The 21,147-nt window shown below is 43.2% G+C and overlaps 1 protein-coding gene and 1 long non-coding RNA gene across 3 annotated transcripts in view; one reads left to right on the top strand and one right to left on the bottom strand.

The window, feature by feature from the left end:
* Positions 1–2,144, bottom strand: part of KCNN2 (potassium calcium-activated channel subfamily N member 2) — a 67,582-nt gene extending 65,438 nt beyond the window's left edge. Inside the window, exon 1 of one of the 2 annotated variants that reach the window (XM_030469726.1) lies at positions 171–2,144. In XM_030469726.1, the coding sequence (XP_030325586.1) occupies positions 171–381 (211 nt within the window). In that variant the 5' untranslated portion in view covers positions 382–2,144. The remainder of the gene's footprint in view (positions 1–170) is intronic. The other variant, XM_030469728.1, reaches the window with a different exon arrangement.
* The window catches only part of LOC115600582, an 85,596-nt gene continuing 64,476 nt past the window's right edge, over positions 28–21,147 (top strand). Inside the window, exon 1 of the long non-coding RNA XR_003989054.1 lies at positions 28–697. This is a non-coding gene — a long non-coding RNA (uncharacterized LOC115600582). The remainder of the gene's footprint in view (positions 698–21,147) is intronic.

The following is a 21,147-nucleotide window of genomic DNA, read 5'->3' as shown; positions in this document are numbered from 1 at the left end:
CCCCGCGCGGGGATCCCGCCCCCTTGCGCGCTGCGCGCCCGCAGGTAAGGGCTGTCTTCGCTCCCCGCTCCCGCCCCGCCCCGCCCGCTGCGGAAGCCCGCGGGTTCCCGGGGGTCCCCCCGCCAGGAAGGGGCCTCCCCGGCGGCGCTCCCCGGCTCCCCGCTCCTCACATCTGCACCGTCTCCGGAACATGGGCGCCGCGCTCCGGAGCTGTCCAGCAGCGTCTCTCGCCCGTCGCCGCCGCCGCCGCCGCCCTGCAAAACACAACGCCGCGCTTGCTCCGCTCCGCCGCCTGCTGCGGGCCGCCGCAGCGAGACGGGAGAGGCAGTGGCCCTGGGAGCTGCCGTGGGGCCGGGTAGCGGAGAGCCCGCCCCGGCACATCTCCGCCTGTCACCGGGAGCGGGAGGGCCGGGGGCTGCCCCTTCCCGCCGGCCGCCACCCGGGACACCCGGGAGCTCCGCTCCGGCTGGAGCTTCACCGTGGAACAGGGTCGGTGTCGCTTGGTGGCTGCGTCCCCCCGCAACAGTGCAGTCCTTGCGCTAGTCGCTGGCTACCATTCTGCCTCTTCCCCTTCCGCTCCCAACTGTCACCGAATAATTCATTCCCGCAGCTCCCTGTGGCAGAATAATGTCTGCACCAGGCAGAGTCCCTGCATTTACTTAAAGAAAGAGTCTTTAAGAGAGCAATCGTGAACGCGGTAAGTGACTTACCTTGTTACAGGTGTGCCATTCCTGTCCCCTAGGTGAGATTACAAGAGGGTTTGTTTTGTTGGAGAGTTTCTGTTTGTTTGGTTTTGTTGGCTTTGTTTTGGGTTTGTTGTTTTTTTTCTCCAGTCAGGCAGCACTGTTCTAGCAGCTTGAAAAATCAACTAGGAAATTTGATAGTGTGGAAGGTTTCTTTACATCTTCAACTTCTCGCTAACATTAAAGACAAAACTCACCAAGCCCTTCTAGGATAAAAGCCTATGCCCTTAAAATTTCTATGTCTAACACAACATCCAGTTTCCTCTGAAACTCTAGAGCCTTGAATGGCTTGCAGATTAGAAATATGGGTGAGGCGTTAACAAAGTTTTAAAATATACTCGGCTATAAAATTCCACTGATTTATTCCAAGGTGTACCTTTAAATAAAGCACATATTGCTCACACACAAACAACCCTCACTAATACAGTAAATATCATGGTTGTACAATATAGATTATTTAGAGAGTGACCAATACAGGCAACTTGTGCATAAAAATCCACACACACATTCTTGAGTGAATGATAAAGCACTTTCCAAGTACTTCAGTTGGTGTTTTTAAATTACATTGAAGTGTATTTGGATGCTCTCCATTGCACTCAGTTCGCTTGAGCACCAAAGACCAAGAAAAAAGACATTTTCAAGAATGAACAGGCTGTTTGGCACAGCTTCAAATCTTCCATTGTTTGTTCGAAAAAAACTAGTTGCTATAATTCCATCTCACTGTTTCTATCTTGCCTGTGTTTTCAAACGCATACAAATCAAATGGATCTTAGAAAATGAGAATCTTAAAGGAACCTGGGCTTTTATCACTCTGTAAATGAAAGTCCTGCACAAGCATGCTGTTAAAATAGATGTTTTGTGGACTAGTTAAAGATTTAGGTAAGCCAAGGTTTAATCACCCCTTTTGTGTTCATGCCGTGTCCTTAATGTTTGCTTAAACCTTTTAAGCGTTCTCCTTAACAGAAGTCCTCAGGACCTAGTTTATGATGAAAGGCTTATTGAGAAAATTGTAAATCTGCATGTTTTATTTAGAAGTCACTGAGGCGTTGTCCTGCAATTTAATCTTAATTTTGAAGAAAAAATTGAACTTTAAAAGTGTCAGTAGACCAAAATATATGGTAGGTGTATTCCATATGGGGAAATTATGGCGTTTATTTTTCTAATTCATATATAAAACTTACAAGCCTCTCCACCGCTGCTAACCTGTTGATTTATAGAAATGGCAAGAGCAGTGTTGTTACTAACTTTCAGACATTTCATCTACTTGCATTATGCAAGTAAAAAATGAATATTCCTGTGTTTAACACAAGAGGTCATACTAATCACACAGCATGTTATAAAATTGATCAGCTAGGGTTTTATTTCAGTTCCATTGTGCAACCTGGAATATCTCCTCACAGTTTCAAGGACTAAAATATGAATGACTGAGAGTTTGCATTTTCACAGCTAAGGAGGTAAAGCTTCCTCTCTATGAGGATGATAGAAACTGATTAATGAAGCAGAATAGAAAAATGCAGTTTAACATCTTCCCTTGTAAAATAATTTTGAAGTTCACTTTTAAAAAATAGTGCATTTGTTTTCAGAAATAGAATATATTCTTCATGAATACTGAATTGCTATTTTCTTTTTTTTTATCACAGATAAATTAGCATGGGCAGCTCAGAATTGCTAAATCATACTAAACTGGTAACAATGAACCCCTATGAAACAAGCATTATCTGTTTGGGTTTGGGGGCTTTGGTGTTTTTCTACATTTTCATTATATACTGGATGGAACTGCTCTTGCTGATTATTACAGGTCCTGCTGCTGGTTTGCCAAAGAGACTGTTTTTACACATGTATGTGTGTGTATGTACACACATGTGCATGCACACCTTTGTATAAACTAAGAGAGAGACAACTACTGTAGAACTAATTTGATAATGATGATTCTTGGAGATGTTTGGAAAGCAGATTTGTTTTCTAAACCCACAAAGTGAAAGAACAAGATAAATACTGTTGAGGAAAACTATACCAACAGCACGACAGGAAGCTCATCAGACACAGGAAAAATTAGATTTCTAAAAGGAAAGAACCACTATGAAATATTTGAAGTTACAGCTAACAGCAAGTCATTTGAAAAGCTCACTGAACAACATGCAGTGGAGATGCAACACTTACAGGTATTAGAAAGCTATTTTGGCTGTTCATTTATTGCCCTACTCCAGTTAAAATCTCGCTACAATAAAAGGTATTAGAAGGCTGCGTGAGCTGTTAACTTATTGCCAGATCCAGACTCTGGTTAAAATGACTGAGAATTCTGCACTCATGTCAAAAAATGTAGAAAGACAGTAACAAAATGGAAACAAAGGGGAGGAGGAGAAAAGCCTAGGAAGTTCCATTCTATAATGGTAGTTTGAATTGAAAGTATATTCTGCACAAGAACTAGGAATTTCTAGAAAGCCCTAAGGCAAACAGCCTTGTCCAGTTCAAAAAAAAAGGCAAGCAGGTACAGAGCTCAGTGTGTATACAGAAGAATGTCACTCATTGAAAGCAGGGTCACATTAATAAAAGTGAAGGTGGCACTGGCAGCAGTAGGGATCATTCAAGGATATGAAAGCAAGACCATTCAAGGATATCCATGCCACAATAAAAACGACAGCACTACAGCTGCCAAGACAATGACATGGAAACTACCCATATGAGCCACCTGTGTAAATTTACCTTTTGCATAGCATCTGGCAGGGCTTTTAACCACCAGTTGTCTCTGACATTCACCCCAGCAGCTTCTGTTGTCACATAGTTTTATGCGCTAACTGGAATCCCACACCTGCTCGACCTGCACTTCAAAGAGTTTTTTATGATGTTCCACAGTAGTGGGGGAAGAAGTCGGAATACCAAATAGTGACTCCATGCAGATAGTACAGCTACATATTAGGAGGAGACATGCTTTATTCTTTCTACCTTTGATTTTATACTATCCAGTAATATGCACTTTCTTCTGCTTCTCCAGCATATCACTAATAAAAATGCAGATTCACTCCAGTTCAACACCTTCATCTATTACCTGGGACACGTAGGATACAAAAGATAAGGACACTGGATTGACAGTTCTAAAAGAGTAACCAAAGTTTTCAAAAGTGGCGATGTCTTAATTCATGGGGGTGCAGCTTAAAAAGTATCTAGGATAGCTGCACGCCTTTTCTCTACTCAAGGGGCTTTCCTCAAGGAGTTTTTTCAACATTTTTTTGCTAGCAAGACTTTTTTTTACTATTAAACATGTTAAAGATACTGACTTTGGTCCACAAAACAGCCGGGGAAGGTATTTCTCCCCTTGATTCACTTTTCCATCCTTTCTGGATATTTTTATAGTACTTGGAGGTCACACAAACCTAATGATTCCTTTCTGGCCACTACTTTTTTCTCATTTTCAAAGGATACTGGCACCTACAAAGAATTTCTTAGCTAGCTAATTGCATCAGTATTAATACTATTTTGCCTAGCCACTACAGGTGCTCAGCAGGTGACTACTATATTGTGTTTAATCTGACTACCTTTTATTATTCTCACAAACTGGTGCAGTTTTGTAACAGAACTTTAACTCAGTATGATTACTGAAATAACATCATGATGAAGTATTTTGGTTTCAGCCTGTGCAAAACCAAAGAGTGACTTTGAGTGTGTGGTGGGGTTATCAGGAGTGAGGGCTCATTTTTAATTTTGTAAAATCCAGTATTTGAAGAATTTTGACCTATTGAGTCCAGTGAGACATTGTTCACATCTAAATATAAGATCATACCTTGCAAAGTTCGTGGTAGTGCAAAAACTGAAGATGTTAGCAGTGCTTTTCCTCTCCATAAAACATGTAGTTTCTAATTCAGGTAGCAACTGATTCTAAATAATCACATTTCATTTGCCCATGCTAGAAAAAGAAGTATTTTTTTCCATTGGTACTTACCATCTGTGCTTCCATTTTACCATGAGAATATAGTTACTATAGATTTGCAATGGCAGTGTTGTATTTAAAAAATGCATTCTCCGTTACTTAATAACATGGTCCCTTATTAGGCTGTAAAACATGAAAGATGAACTTTGCTTTTATCAGGTGGTAAATATGTGGTGTGTATGATTGCTTTCAAATTGTAAATGCATTGTAGGTTGTTCCAGTCAGTAGCCCTCCCAGTTCAAAACCTGTGTAAAATGTAAGGTTGCCTTTTTGGTTGTGTTTATTTGGGGCTTTTTATTTGTTTCTGCAGTCCTGATACCATGAAAGACTCTACAACTTCCACAGCATATTCAAATCCCATGTCATGGAAGTCTGTCTGTTTGTTGCTGTCATCACCATACCTAAAGGCTTCTGAATACATTCATAACACACACAAACATCAAGGTATATCGTGGTCCTGTTTGCAGAAATTGTATCTCTAACAAGTCTGAAAAATTGGTACACTTGCAGAACAAATGGAAGGAGGGAAAAGATGAAAGCCAATGTTGTTTTATGTTACCTGCAGTCCCATTTTCTACTCAATATACGCTTAATTGTCTTTGCGTGGTTGTTTTTCTGATTTATAAGATGACTGACTCGAGAAATGAGTTTGGGACAGGAGAATGGGGCAGTTGGTAAGGGAAGCACATCTCACTCCTTCCTTCCTAGCTAGGTCTGTCTGCAGCACCTTCTTTTCTTTACTCCATTCCACGTAACTCCTCCTTCTTGCCCTTCCCTATTGTAAAGGAGACAGGACACTCACTTTTATAGTACCTGACAGCACCTCTGGGTCAGGTGGTGGAAGAATAGGGAGTTATTCAAGCTATCTGTGCTTCAAGCTGGCCCTGGCCCGACAGGCTTAATGAGCAACAATTTGAAGTGATATTTCAAAAAGTTCTGGGAAGTTTTATAAATTTTTCATTCTCTGAAGTGTACTTCTTCTGACTTAGCTCCTTTATCCCTTGTATTTTCATACTACTCAACAAAAAATTAACTGTGTTTTTGAGGAAAGGGCTAGGCAGTTTTAATTACCAAAACTAATTTTAAGGAGGAAGGGCTTAACACTTTTCACACAGCACATAAGATCATCCCATTCAGAACAAATTTCTATAGAATTAAACTTACTTCCTTCCAGCTGACTAAAAGCCACTTCTGCAACCCAATATATGAGATTAGTAATTCTTGTATTAGCAAAGTGACATTTCAAAATATATATAACACTGTAGACTGCTTCTAGAGTTAGGATAATCAGACTGTTTCTCAGAGGTTTTTTTTTTTTCTGTCTACAACTTCACACATTCAAAACATATTCTACATTATAGTGGTCTGATGCATAAATGGGAACTATATGGACAGTATGGTATCTTCCTGATCAGCATTTTAGGTTCTTCATCTTTTTGGAAGATCAAAACCAAATTTGAAATGGAAAAGATCTTCTGGCTTTAAGTATGAAATTTCTATTGTAACTGTTGTAAGATATGTCCTAGGAGCTCTTTCTCAGACTAATTTTCATAATATTAAAAATGTACCAGTGTTCAAGCTGGTCTGAATAAAACTAGGTTTTATGTCTCACAGAAGCCTACCCTCTGGAGAAGAAAGCCAAGGCATGGTAGGAATCCTTTTTCCCCTTTGTGAGCATTACTGCAGAACTAACAAGACACGTAGGTAAGAGATCTTCTCATATTTCTTCCATCACTATTTCCCATTGCCTCGGGAAATAGTGATGCATCCAATAGATTTGGACAGTGTTGAGAGCAACAAATTATCTAATTGTTACGTATTTCTCAGTAATGCAATTTCTTTTTAAGAGCAGAATTCCAGTGTTCAGCCAGCCATGTTCTCTGAAGCAAGATGTTGCAGCATTCACCTGCACCTTTCCTAGGCACCTGATCCACACAGCAGAGCTCAAGCACATGAATGAGAGGGAATAGCAAGCTGGTGTGCAGAGCTTGAGCTAGTCAGGAGTAGGAGTTGAGGATAGGGACATGAGCTTGAGCTAGTCAGGAGTAGGAATTGAGGATAGGGACATGACCTCAAGACCAACACTTAACTGATGCCTTTCGTATTCAGGAAAATGCTTTCCTGATGGGGGAGGAACCTAAGCATTTTATTTTAAAAAAATCATCAGCCAATTTGTTCTTCTCTTAAGTGTAAGCTGGATGGGTCTGGGTGTTTCTCATTCACATAAACTTAGTAGGGAAGGAAAAGTGATTTTCCTTTCTGCCAGCTTGGATGGACTTCATACACATACTCCAGCTCAAGGAGCAGGTCCTAAAAAACGACTGCATCTTAGCTGGTGGAAGGAACAACCAATCCATCCCCTTACAGTTGTACACCCATGAAATGTGAGATGATTCATTGGGTCAGACACAACAAGAGTACACAAGACACATGCATGGATCTAGCCAAAAAACAGTCATTCTCTTTGAAGCAGGAACAGGAATACACCCCTAGGAGATGAAGAGAGACCCTTTCAAAGACCCCTCTCCAGGACCAGTGTGCAAATACCCACCAAACCCCCACAACATCTACTGCTGTCCCCTTTGGGGAACCCACAGGAGCCAGCTGGCCAGACTTTCTCATGTTCAGGCTTCTATGGCTGCTTCAGTGCAGTAACAGCATTTGAATGCTCTGGGGAGCATGCAGCACTTTGAACCCCAGATTTTAAAGTTCCTTTCAGAATTGTCTTGAGGCTTAAATGGCACTTGATAAAAATTTCTAACAATCTCTAAGTGTTTATTCTGACCTTCAAGAATCATTTATACAATACCCCAAACTGAGATCACCATTAATCTTGCATGTGGAATTCAGCAATTGACAGAAGTAAATAATCTGAAATTTTGTTGCTAGAAATAAATCAATAAAGCCCATTTCTGCTTTCTCAAATGATCAGCTTATTCAGTGATCCCAGTTCACACCCTTTCTATGCTCTCTTCTGTGCATGAGGGGATTAGGACAGAAGTTTTTGTATTTCTCCTTCTGAGGCAGTTATATTTAATGTTAAACAAAAAAAGTCACAGAATGCAGTCATGCCTTTGAAGTCTGGCAGCTAAGACTTCATAGAATCACAGAATGGTTTGGGTTGGAAGGGACCTTAAAGCTCATCCAGTTCCAGCCCCTGCGACAGGCAGGGACACCTTCCACTAGAGCAGGTTGCTCTAAGCCCCATCCAACCCGGTCTTGAACACTGCCAGGGATGGGGCAGCCACAGCTTCTCTGGGCAACCTGTGCCAGTGCCTCACCACCCCCACAGTGAAGAATTTCTACCTAATGTCTAATCTAAATCTCCTCTCTGTCAGAGAGATTTAAAGCCATTCCCCCTTGTCCCATCACTACATACCCTTGTATAAAGTCCCTCTCCAGGCTTCTTGTTGGCCCCCTTTAGGTACTGGAAGCTGCTCTAAGGTCTCACCTGAGCCTTTTCTTCTGCAGGGTGAACAAGCCCAACTCTCTCAGCCTGTCTTCATAGCAGAGGTGCTCCAGCCCTCTCATTATCTTCGTGGTCTCCTCTGGACTCACTTAAGCAGGTCCACATCCCTCTTATGTTCGGGGCCCCAGAGCTGAACGCAGAACTGCAGGTGGGACCTCACGAGAGCAGAGTAGAGGGGGAGAATCACCTCCCTCAAACTGCTGGTCGCGCTCCTTTTTATACAGCCCAGCAGTCTGGGCAGGTGGCTTTCTGGGCTGTGAGCACACACTGCCGGGTCATGTTGATCTTGAAGGTAAACACCATCATTTCTGCTTCTGCAGCAATGAAAAGCTGTCTATCCAATATAGAAAAATACCAAAAGGGTGGCACAAGAATGTCTTTGCTCAGAACATCTTGTGCTGTCCTGTGCTGCTGGGCCCCTAAACAAAGCCAGAACGGGACTGAAAGTTTGCAATGTCCTCAGTGACTTAGTTGAACAATAGGACTGCTGAGTAAGGGAGAGAATACTGCCACCTACTATGAAAGTATGTGTTTGTTCATCTATTTTCCTTTTATTGTGACAACTAAACCACCTGGTTTTGGGTTTTTTTTTAAATTATATGGTGCTACGGGTTGAGAGTTTCTGGTATCAACAGGGAGGAAAAAGAACGCCTAAAACTGGTTCGATGTGAACCTAAGCTTTCTAATTACCCTGCTGAAAAATGAATTATTCACAGGTTTACTCTTAACTTTGCTCAACTCCATTTCAAGTGTAATGCTTTCATTTCTACAGGCAAGTATTTACACAGACCAAATGTGTGCGCCAACGAACATTTGCCCATGTCTTTCTACAAAGTGTGTCTTTGCAGATGTATACGTATATCTTGTAGACATAGTCTGAACGTTTGCTTTTGAAAACTGTCCTAGAATACAGTGGCAGATGTAATTGCAAAATCTAGGTCAGCATGATAAATCCACAAGTAAAATATACAGGAAGCATTACTAAAAAGGCATACATTTATAGGTGTCATCTTCTAATGAAACGTAATGGCTTACATTTGAAGAGAAGTGGTTGCTGTATGGTAGGCACAAATTGTGCCAGTATGCATGCTTCTACATGTGTACCTATGTAACTTCGGGGCTGTGAGCAGACAGGGAAGTTAAGTGCTAAAGCACTAGAAGTGGATGCACAGTTCCCACACTGAAGGGGAGAGTGGCACTTCTGCCTATTATGAGGCAAAACATGAACCTGCATTAAAATGTCCTGTAGTATGCCCATAAACAATTCCTTTGTAAGTGACTAAAAGCCATTCAAGTAGATCAGTGTTGCTTGCTGGTCTCTGATCTGTAAAATCAAAGTAACACAGGACAGCAGAGCTAGAAATGAAAACAAGGCAGCAGTTACTATGAAGGAATACTGGAACTATAGAGATGAACTACGTGAGGTGGAAAGAATGGTAATGAGGGATAAAAAAAACAGCAATTCCAAAACAGATGTGACAGCAGATGTTTGGAAAAAAAAAAAAATTAGACATGGGGATTGAAAAGTGTAATTTCAAGAATGAGAGGTGATGTTTTGGCAGAAATACAGTATACATACAAAAGAAATTGTCTAAATTCAGTGTGTTACCAGCACTGAATTTCTTAAAATGCAAGAATGACAATAATTAAATGCCAGTGATAAATTCTAGGGTTTTATCCATGTAGAACACAAATATCATTTTGTCCTAAGTCCTGAACAACAGAAGTTGGCTTACTGATATAAGATCTGTGCTCTTTTAAGAATAATTCTACCACTGAGAAGATCTTGTCACTTTTACAGACTTGATCTAAGTTCTCAGCAGGCAGAGGAGGTGGTTGACATGTCCTTCCGCTCATATTCACCAAATAAATCCTGTGAGCACCAGGACTGCCCTTTGTTGTAATCTGTGGAGAGAAGGCAGTGCCCAGGCTCTAAGTTTTGGCACATATCCTGTCCCTGACAGGAGCTAATCAGAGATTCAGTAGATGGAGCATGCTAAGAACCTGGCAGTAGATACAGGAATAATCCACCCCCTCGCTATTGCTTAGAAGGGCAGGAGGATGGAGGATACATTCAAGCCGATTTTAAATTACTTCCTCTTTTCTTGCGCGTTTGTGTGTGGTCAGTACCAATGGTCATTCTTCATGTTCTCACTCTTCAGGAGACAAGAACTGCTCTGACAATGCACTTTGTTTTCACCATCATTTCCCCTTCTGTCAGTTGTACCTAGAATACAGGGTCTGTCTCAGGCCCCACATAATATCAACTGCAATATATAAGCGGAAAAACTATTCACACTTCACACGCGAGAATTTGCCCTCATTTTACAGCCCATCTATCAAACATGAACATACTCCAACTCAGGTATGGATGCAGACCAGGAGGATTTATGATCGCAACTGCCTGAACACAGTTTTAAGAAGCGCTACTATAAATATCACAATAATATAATACATTTTAATGTGTTGGAATGCAGTCTTTGGGGGTCTGTGGGCATTTAAAAAAACAGCCCAAATAACTAAAGCCAATGTTTTAATAAAGCAGCTAAAAACACTTGGACTGAGAGCATCTAACAGCATTGAACTCAGCATTCGTACAGGAATGTTTTTTTGATTTAGGGATCTAGAGGAGCTGTTCACAGGTGGACAGATTTGTACAGAGGTCAAAGCTCTTCCAGCCACAAGGAAGGTGAAGGGATATGAGAGTTTTGGCAGAAATAATCTGGGTCTCATTTATCATTTGCTATATTTGGGTATAAAGTTCTGTTGAGTAAAGCAGTTGCAAGTAGATAGGGAGGACCTCTGTTGATATAAAGAGATGCAGATTATGAAACAGAACACAAGTATGAGGATTAGCAAAAGTGTTTTAGAGGCTCCTAGGACCTCATGAGCTACCATGGACCCGACTGCTGAGTACCACTCACTACCCAGCTTGCTGCAGTGAGGCTCAAAATGAGTGGCTGCTGGCAATAGTGTTGCCTTAGCTACATGGCATTGAGTGGAAGCTTGGTATATTGGGTTTACATGGCAAAGTTTTGGTAACGGGAGTGATTGCAGGGAGTTGCTTCTGTGAGCAAATGCCAGAAGCTGCTCCCATGTCAGACAGAGCTAGTTCCAACTGGCCCCAAGACACACCTGCTGCTAGCCAAAACTGAGCCCATCAGCAATGTTGCTAGTGCCTCTGTGCGATAACATACTTGAGAAGGGATGAAAAAATGCTGCACAACAGCAGCTGGAAGAGAGGACAGAGAACATGTTGGAGAAAGTCTGCAGACACAAAAGAAGGAGAAGAGTGAAGAAGGAGGGGAGGAGGTGTTCCAGGTACCAGAGCAGAGGTTCCCCTGCAATCTGTGGTGCAGCCCATGGTGAGGCAGCTGTGCCCTGCAGCCCAGGGAGATCCATGGTGGAGCAGATTCCACCTGCAGCCTGTGGATGACCTCATGCTGAAGCAGGTGGATGTGGTTTAAAGGAAGTTGTGATCCTATAGAGACCCTGTGTTGGAGCAGGGTCCTGGCAGGAACTGCAGCCCTGTTTAGAGGAGCCCGCGCTGGAGCAGCTTGTTCCTGAAAGGCTGCACCCTGTGGAAAGGACCCATGCTGGAGCAATTCTTCAAGAACTGCAGCTGTGGGCAGGACCCACACTGGAGAAAATCATGAAAGACTGTCTGCCATGGGAGAGACACCATGTTGGAGCAGGGGAACAGTTTGAGGAGAAAGGAGTGTGTGAGGAGGAAGGAACGTGTGACAAACTGACCACAATGCCCATTTCCCAGCCCCTGTGTTGTATGGGGGGAGGAGGTAGAGAAGTTGGGAGTGAAGTTGAGTCTGGGAAGAAGGAAGGGATGGTGGCAAGGTGCTTTTAGGTGAACCTCATTGTTTCCTACATCTGCTAATATCAAAGCATGAAGGGTAAAGTATGAGAGATGTATTCAGCGGGCTTCCACCCACCAGTAGCCTGCTGGAGTCCAGCTCCATGCATCCACAACCAGCAGTTGGTTGGGCATCAGACATGATATTTGTGTGAGGTCTGAATGTGAACCCAGGGGTGTCAGTCCAGTCACTTTCAAAATGGATGTCTGCCTCCTAGGGAAAAAAAGATACATTAACTGAGCTTCCATTTTGGAAGTTTCATGGGAGAAAGTGCCACATCAGCCCAGATGCTGAAAAAGTTACAAAAGCCAAAACACTGGTGGGTCAGTGTGATGCAGTTGGTGGAACTGCTGTCTGTGGGCGTAAGCTTTACTCTCCAGGACTGTGAATAAAAGTTACTGGGGACTTTTTAAATTAATTCTGCAGGCATTTAAGGGAGAGGAAGGTTGTTGATGATAATGTAGCAAGGATTTCAAATGATATGGGACTTAGGACCTAAAACCTATGCTTTGAGTTATGCTCGAAAATGAACTGGTAGCCACTGCATTTGAAGACCATGTTTTCCTCTTTGCAAAGGATCATGCAAGGCAAATGAATGCTAAAGTAGCACATCCCAAAATAATTAGCTATGGCTGTACTAACTGCATTCCTGTACTGCAGGGGATTGACCTCCACAATTTAAAAAGGATGTTAAGGTACTTGAATGCATCCAGAAAAGGGCACCAAAGCTGGCGAAGGTGCTGGGAGGCATGTCCTATGGGGAGTGGCTGAGGACTCTAGGTTTGTCTAGTTTGGACACATGGAGGCTGAGGGGCAACCTCATTGCTCTCTGCAGCTTCCTGAGGAGGGGAAGTAGAGAAGGAGCTGCTGAGCTCTTCTCCCTGGCATCTACTGCCAGGACATGTGGGGATGGCTTAAAGTTGCATCTGTAAGGGGAAGATTTGGACGTGATATGAGGAAACATTTCTTTACTGAGAGGGTAAAGGCCAAGGGCCAAAGGCCCAGGGGATGTGTCTCAACTCAGCCTGGGGACTTCAGTCCCTGCCTGAGCCATGCTATAGCTGTGCCTGTCCCTTTGCCTGCCTCCTGGATGGGCCTGGGACCTGCGCTGCAGGGAGCTCCTTTCCTGGGTGGACCCCTCAGACCTATGGCATCACTTGTCATGCATGATGAATAGGCATAACCTATTCTAGACTAGTCTAGCCTAGTCTGGTCTGGTCTGGTCTGTACTACTCTGTTCCATTCCATTCCATTCCATTCCATTCCATTCCATTCCATTCCATTCCTTTCCCTATGCTTGTCCTGAGCTGAATAACAATGAAATTGTTATTTCCCTGTAACACCAGGGGGGTTTCAGCTCCAAAAACACTTTCAAGAACAAAAATCACAAAACTTACAAGTAGAAATGGGATTTTATTTTATGATTTGATTTTATTTGGTTTGGTTTGTGTTATTCTATGATATTTTATTTTATGTTACTTTCTGTTACTTTGTGTTACTTTATGTTACTTTATGTTACTTTATGTTATGGGGTTTTGTTTGTTTTTCTGGTTTAGGTTGGTTGCTTTTTTAATCTGTTTCAGAGCTGATGCTCACAAGCACAACACAATGCACATGGGTAGCCAGGAGCAGGCTGATGCATTCTTCAGGCTAGCTTGAAGAAACATCCCTTGCAGTCTGGCGAAAAAAAGCCACTGAGCCACTGAAAGCAGCAGCAGGAAGACAGGCCAAGCAGCTCCCGTCTCCTGGAGAGTGAATATGTAGTATGACCGTCAGTATTGATCACACACAAATGTGCAAGAAAGAGGAGGAGATGTGGTACTGTGGCGTATTTCCCAAAGCATGACACCTATCGATGACGAGCACACTTTTGTCTTTCAAAACTTGCTTGGTCACTGTGCTTCTTGGCCAGTGATGCGTGGAAAGTGCTCTTGTGACTGCCCGGTGCTGGTGTTGCGCACAGGGTGAGTTGGAAAGTGGCAGTTGCTGATAGGGCAGCAAGGGAGCCCGTCCAAGCACAGACTGGTGTGCACAAGCAAGAATCCCCAAGGAAATGGAGCCAAGGGAAGAGCAAATCTCACTCCTGCTCCGAACTTGCACTGAGCAATGGAGCCAGAGAGCGCCAGGGCACAAGTGGTGCCTTGGAGATGCCAGAGCAGCCAGCAAGAACTAAGCCCAAAGGGCCTGGGGGGAGCCCTGACAAGGGGCTGTGCTCAATGCTACACAGGACAAGCAGCAACCCCTGGGGGCCATCCTTGGGCCACCCTGGGAGTCTAGAAAGCTTCCTCCTTCCGGATGCAGGGCTCCACCTGCATGGAGCAGAAGCAGCAGCCTTTGGGCCAAAATAGCCAAAGGAGCCATATCAATAGGCTGTGCTCAGCTGCAGAGGAAGGTAAAAAACCCCCAGGAACACTGCTAGGCCCTCCGGGGGTAGAAGAAGCCTTCCTCCCCCCAGCTGCAGGGCACGAGGTGCCACCTTCATGGTGCATGAGCACCAGGCAGTAATCCAGCCAGAATGGACAAGAGGAGCCCTGACAAGTGGTCTTGCTTGATGCTGTAGAGGGAGGCGAAAAAACACTAGGGACCTGTGCCAATCTGTTCTTGGAGAAAATTCCTTCCTGACCCCAGCACTGGCAATCAGCTATCCCTGAGAATGCGAGCAAGACCTGCTCCTCATCCACAGGCTGGTCACACCTCCCAATAGATGCCCAAACCCTATTCTCCCTCAACCTGGAGCCACCTCAGGGGCTTCCAAGGGTGGCAAAAAGCCCCTGTCCTGATTGACCTTTAGGGCAAGAATCCTTCCTGTGCCTGGCAGGGCACCAGTGGTGCTCCAAAGCACAGGGACCCCTGGAAACATCTCTGCATCCCATTTCTGGCTCCATGGGGGATGAGGATGGTTAGCTCTGCAGTGCTCCTCAAGAAGGCTTTCCTATGGTCTGGCCTTGGCTATCCAGGATTGCTGGATAGCCAAGGATTGAAGAGGATTGCTATCCCTCAGATGAGTTTTGAAGGTGGTGCTGCCAGGAGCTGGCCTTGCAGTGGAGAACCTCCAGCAGCCTTGTCCAGCCTCTGGTCTTCCTCTCTTAGCCTCCTCTAAGTAACTCTACTGACTCCTCAAGGATTTCCTGTCGGATGTCTTCAGGCTGCCCCAGGCCATCCCTGTCAGCAGGACACATGCTTCCCCAGGCATTGTGACTACTGCGTTGCCAGGTAGTGGCACTGTGACATGGGGGTTATGGGCCTCCCATGCGCAGCCCTGCCCCTGCCCCTCAGTCCAGAATCCTTCAGAGGAAGGCCTTTGGGGTTTGATGAACTGCAGTTATGTCAATTAAAATGGGTGATGGGACCTTAAACTGTCACCTCTCAACTTTCCCTCTGAGCTCCACCACACCTTAGGAAACATGTGCTGTCAAAAAGGAAGAGGTGGTAAAATCTTGTTCCTGTTGGGAAGACTAAACCACTTTAAAGCACTTTTACAGGATTTTGAAGAGACACAGTTAATGGTTTTCTACCTCTTACTTGAAAGCATAAGTTTTCAGAAACTGGTCAAAATGGTGGTAGCCTCTCTTCATATGTCAGGGAACACCAGGGGGTATAAAAGTTGCACTGAGTAGAAAATTCGAGCAGAAATTACATGGGTAGAGCCAGCAACACCAGTGAGCTTGGACACTGACTAAAATGTTAGATAAACAAACCGGAGTATTCTGAGACCCACAACATTCTCTTGAACACTTATCTGGTGTAAAGTGGTCAAACTTCAAAGAAACCAACGGGATTTTGTGGGCTGATTTGTAAGCTACCAGATTCTCCACGTTTGCTGTTCTGGCTTCTTATGGCCTCAAGTTTTCCAGAGACTGTGGAGCTCTCTTCTGTGTCCAGAGCATCCAGGTGATCATGAGAGTGTCTAAGGGTGGCTGTCACGAGGCTTCAAACAACTTTCTGCTGTCTCTGACAGGGTGCACCCAGCTGTATGTAATACCCTTTTGGCTAGTTTGGGTCAGGTGCCCTGTCTCTGCTTCCTGCCAGCTTCCCATGCCAATCCTCCCTGGCAGAGCATGAGACTGAAAAGTCCTTGATCAGAGTAAGCATTGCCTAGCAACAACTAAAAACATTGGTGTTATCAGCATTGTTCTCAGACTAAAGTCGAAAACATAGCACTGCACCAGCTACTAAGAAGGAGAAAAATAACTGCTGCAGCTGAACCCAGGACACACTCCAAAGAAAAATTTATTAAAACTATACAGTCTTGGCTATGAATAAAGTGCACAACTATTTTGAAGGACTTTCAGTATATTTAGCATTTTTGAGAGTATCAGGCCAAACAAGCTTGCCTGAACACATCTTCGTCATGTAAACTCAGAGTGATATAGCAGAGATGATACCAACTGAAGAGAGCAGAGGCGCTCCACAGAAATCAGTAAGGTATGGAGGAAGAGTGGTGATAAGTATGAAGGGATCCTCTGGTGCAACCCTTATTTGTTCTTACTAAAGAGCCTGATTCTGCAACTACGTGTTTTCTCTGGTGCTGTGGGGGCAGTTGTGTGAAGCGAGTTCTCAGCAATGTAAACCTTCTGCACTGCTGCCTTTACAGATGAATATAATCTTCCTGTCCAGAGTGAATCATGTGATAAGAGCAGCCCTCTGACATGGCTGCTTCTCCTCACTTGTCCACTTGATGAGAACTAGGCTATTTGCATTTTCTTTTTCCTTATTGCATGTCTGCTTGCCTCAGAGAGCTCTTCCAGCATCACAACAACCCCCAAACCTGTACCATTGGGGGAAGAGTGCCTGGAAAGCTCCTCAGTAGAAAAGGACCTGTAGGTGCTGATTGAGGGAGCTGAACATGAGCCAGCTTGTGCCCAGGCAGCCAAGAATGCCAACATCATCCTGCCCGTATCAGCAATAGTGTGGCCAGCAGGGCCAGGGCTGTGACCATCCCCCTGTACTGGGCACTGGTGAGGCTGCACCTCGAATCCTGTGCTCAGTTCTGGGCCCATCACTACAAGAGAGGCACTGAGGTGCTGGAGCGGGTCCAGAGAAGGGCAGTGGAGCTCGTGAAGGGCCTGAGCACAAGTGTGATGAGGAACGGCTGCAACTAGGGATGTTTTCTGAAGACAAGGTTCAGGGTGGACTTTATTGCTCTCTACAACTGCCTGAAAGGAGGTTGTGGTGAGGAGGTGGCTGGTCTCCCAAGTAATGAGAGATAGGACAAGAGGTAACAGCCGCAAGCTGCACCAGGGAAGGTTTAGATTGGATATTAGGGAAAAAATCTTCACCAAAAGCGTGATCAGGCATTGGAACAGGCTGCCCAGGGCAGTGGTGGAATCACTGTCCCTGGAAGTGTTCAAAAACCATGTAGATGAGGCCCTTAGTGACATGGTTTAGTGGTGGTCTTGGCAGTCCTGGAGTAAAGGTTAGACTTGATGATCTTAAAGATCTTTTCCAACCTAGTTTATTCTGTGTGTCTGTGACATGGGTGACAAAAGTGTGGTGACCAGTGTGCAAAGATCGGTCCATGTGGAGGGAGGGACAACCACAGATCTGCTGCTTACAGGAGCCCCTTTCCAGTGCATCTCCACCATGCAGCGGGCCATCAGGGCAGCTATGCCTGTTTGGTCTCAGCTCTGTCTCATAGTGTTTTTGGCAGTGATGGCTGTGAGAATAATTGGTTGAATCTCTCTTCCAAAGTCTCTTTTTTGAAATGCTAGATATAAATCTAAATTGATACCCCAGCCACCTTCTAATCTCTCTGAGCTTAAAGCTCAGATTTACCAATACAGTAATTTGCAAAGGCTCACATTTTATGAAAAAAGAATCCCATTATGTGTGTTTAATACTCCCATTTTGTTTGCTTGCTTGCTGCTAACATTTCTGGTAAGAGAGAGAAGAACAGGTCCTATTCTGGTTTTCTGTAATATGTATTTAATTTTTAGGCTCTTTTATTTAAAACACTATTCTTATTACATTGTGGAGCACAGATATTTAGAAGACCGCTCAAAAATCTAAGAAGTGAGGACAGCATGTAGTATGTTTTTTCACAATGTTTTCTATGCCTGGCAATGGAAATTATGCCTTTCTCAGTCTCCTTTAGCACTGAAGTGCTCTTCTTGAAGGAGAATGTCTGGTGCAGCACCGCCGAGAAGGCTACCATATTGTCTTCAAAGTTATTAAGCTACTCTTGTTATTCTTCATCCTATGGCTTATATATGCATCTTTGGCTGTGACTGCACGCCGAAGATATTCTCTGAGCTGCCTGCAGTGACAAGCAATAATCCTACTTCAGGTGACTTAGTAAAAGGTGAAAAATTGTTCATTTATTGCAACATTAAAGCAGTAGGTTCCCAAATTAATAACGTTTGTTGAAGCCAAGCTCATCTACGAAGTCCAAGCAAAAAAAATCATAATTAGTAATGACCAGCACACCCTAACTTCCTTTATCCTGTTAAGGCATGTACAAAGATTAACCCAGTTTACTTTTCAGGAGGGTTATGAATGTCCAAGTTTTTGTAAATGTACATATAACAGAGCAATGCAGCCAAGAGGACAGATCCATTTCTGCTATACCTGCAAAAAATAAGGCTCACCAGCTGGTCATATCTTTGCAGTGGTGTGCCAGATCTTTAGCTGATGTATTTTGCCAAACTGACAGTTAGATCAGGTATTTAGCAATTCTGAAAATTAAGCCAATTACTATGATACTAACAGATTTAGTGCTCCTTCTTGATTCTAGTATGAGCTTTTATTTTTCAGTACTAGGCAGAAGGGTGAAAGTATTCCAGGCCTAAAAAAACTACTGACACTGTGCCACTGCAAGAAAAGACAAGTGATTTCCCCGGATGTAAAGACTTTTTCTAAAATGATACGAACAAGGCAGTGTCTTTCGTAAGGATATGGAGAAAATGAGTATGTGCTTAGTGAACAACTTGAGAAGAAATATTAGGCTAACCAGTAGTTTTGATTTAGGGTGGCTATTTTTTGTGGTGGCATTCACTCTCTTGTAGCACATTACAGAAATAAATATAGATATCATATTAAAAGTAAATTACTGGAATTATGCTAATTCAGGGAGGAGAGAAATATATTAAAAGAGGCATTAAATATTGAAATCAGACATACTGGAAAACTGTAAAGTACTTCCTCAGTAACAGTATGACAGTAGACACAAATAAGACATGCTGGATAAGGATGTTCAAGGGGAAGCCCAAAAAATTTTTATCTGAAAACATTATTCCTTTTGTTCAGCAGCAGTAGCACTCTTGTATTTCTGTGTAAACAGATTATATAATATACTGATCTTTGAAACAGTATTTTCTTAATTTTAGAAATAATTTGAAAAGGTACTCACTTAAGGTAGACAAATGCTACGTATCTTAGAACAGGCTCTCTCAAGATTTGCCTGTTTTGAATAACTGCTCTGTAGCTCCTGGTTCCAAAAAAATCTCCTAGAAGATGAATTTCTTGATCATGGTATACATTAACTATCATCTGTGTATATCTTTACAAAAATTGCAAAAACTGATGAACTCTATTACACTAGAATATCAATTATATAACTCTAAAGCATTTAACCAGTGAAACTGCTCACTGCTGAATACCCATTCAGCTCCACAGAGCATCACTTAACCTCTGTGACAAGAATTAAAGGTTCAAAAGCTGTGTGCCACAACAGCAGTAGGAATAAATGCTGTATTTCTCAGCACTATAACAGTCCTTGAGCACCTAGCTACTAGTATAATCCAGCACCTTTACTTGCCAATTACAACTTGGAAATTTACACAGTACACTGGAAGAGTTAGCCATCTAACTGTGAAATTCAGAAGCAACACACAACACTGATCTGGCCAGTAGACAACTGTCATTTGAGGGATAATGGCACTTCTTGAAAATAAGATGCTATTATACAGTACAGAAGATAGACCCCCAGATCCAAAACGGTTTTTGGGGCAGAGTTTCCATCACTCCTCCCTGCAAAATGAGGGCAGATGGAAAAAAAGGAAGAACAGGATCTGGTGGTGTCTGTGCCATGTTTCACCTGCTCAGCACACACCAGAATAAATAGGGTTGATATCTTGTCTGCTTGATTATCTTTAATGTACATCTCTTAGCTCAGTGCTTTAGGCACTAATCTAGAAGGTTTTCCAAAGTGGGACTCTTACTAGAATACACTTTAAACACTCGTTAGTACAGGAACTGGAATCCAGGCTTCTATGTCCCAAATGACTTCCTCAGACATTAGTCTGTAGAATTTTGCAACAGCTATTTAATTATTCTGTTCAACAATAGGAATAAGTGAGGAAACCTTTCCCTATATTCTGGCAATTAGAGATTCCAGAGGGATTTAAGATTTTGTCACATAAGAGAAATCTACAGCGTGGTCTCTTAGATGCTAGGAGACAATCCTAGGCCTTAAGATTATTTAATAAGTGAATTTGTGAGAATGGGTAGCAGCACCTGTTTTGGAAAGGGTAATGAGGAAAGGAGAGAAACGCTATAGCAAGTTGCAAAAATGCCTGCTGGAGTTGGCTGCGATGGTGAGAGACACGGAAGAAATACTCAACATCTGTTTGCAGACGTGAGCCGGGGGGGAGCCTTAGCTGATCAGTACATGTAAGATTTAATCCTGGCCATCTCCAAAACCAAGTGACTTGAGAATCTGACTAATAGAAGGGAAAATATCTGTGCAATCAAGTGGCAGATGTGATAGAAGCATCAAAGCCTGGAGTTGTGATCCTTTGCGTATGCACATAAAGAGGAGATCTGGATGGACAATTTGAATACCTATCCCATATTGATTTCTCAGTAAAAGAGGATATAGGGAAAACAAATAGAGGGAATATCAGCCAGTATTTACCTATGGATTTGGTGAGTCAAGATATAATAGCTGAATTGCTGACTGCAGAATATATAACTTCATGTTCAAGACTACGTATCAACACCAGACAGCTGGCAAATGGACAGTATGGTGCCAAGGTTCCTGGGAATATAAGTAACTCTACAGACCAGTAAATCTGATCTCAGGACTCCAAAACTGAGTAAGAACTATAATAAAAGGTAGAAGTAATATGCACATGGATTGATATGATTTGGAGAAAGAATGGGTTTTTTTCTTCCACTTTAGAAGGGGCTCTATCAAAAAAT

The sequence above is a fragment of the Strigops habroptila genome, chromosome Z (genome assembly GCF_004027225.2).
Source record: "Strigops habroptila isolate Jane chromosome Z, bStrHab1.2.pri, whole genome shotgun sequence".
NCBI classification, from domain to species: Eukaryota; Metazoa; Chordata; class Aves; order Psittaciformes; family Psittacidae; genus Strigops; species Strigops habroptila.
Note: the sequence above shows the minus strand (reverse complement) of the source record. Positions and strands in the feature narration are given on the sequence as shown.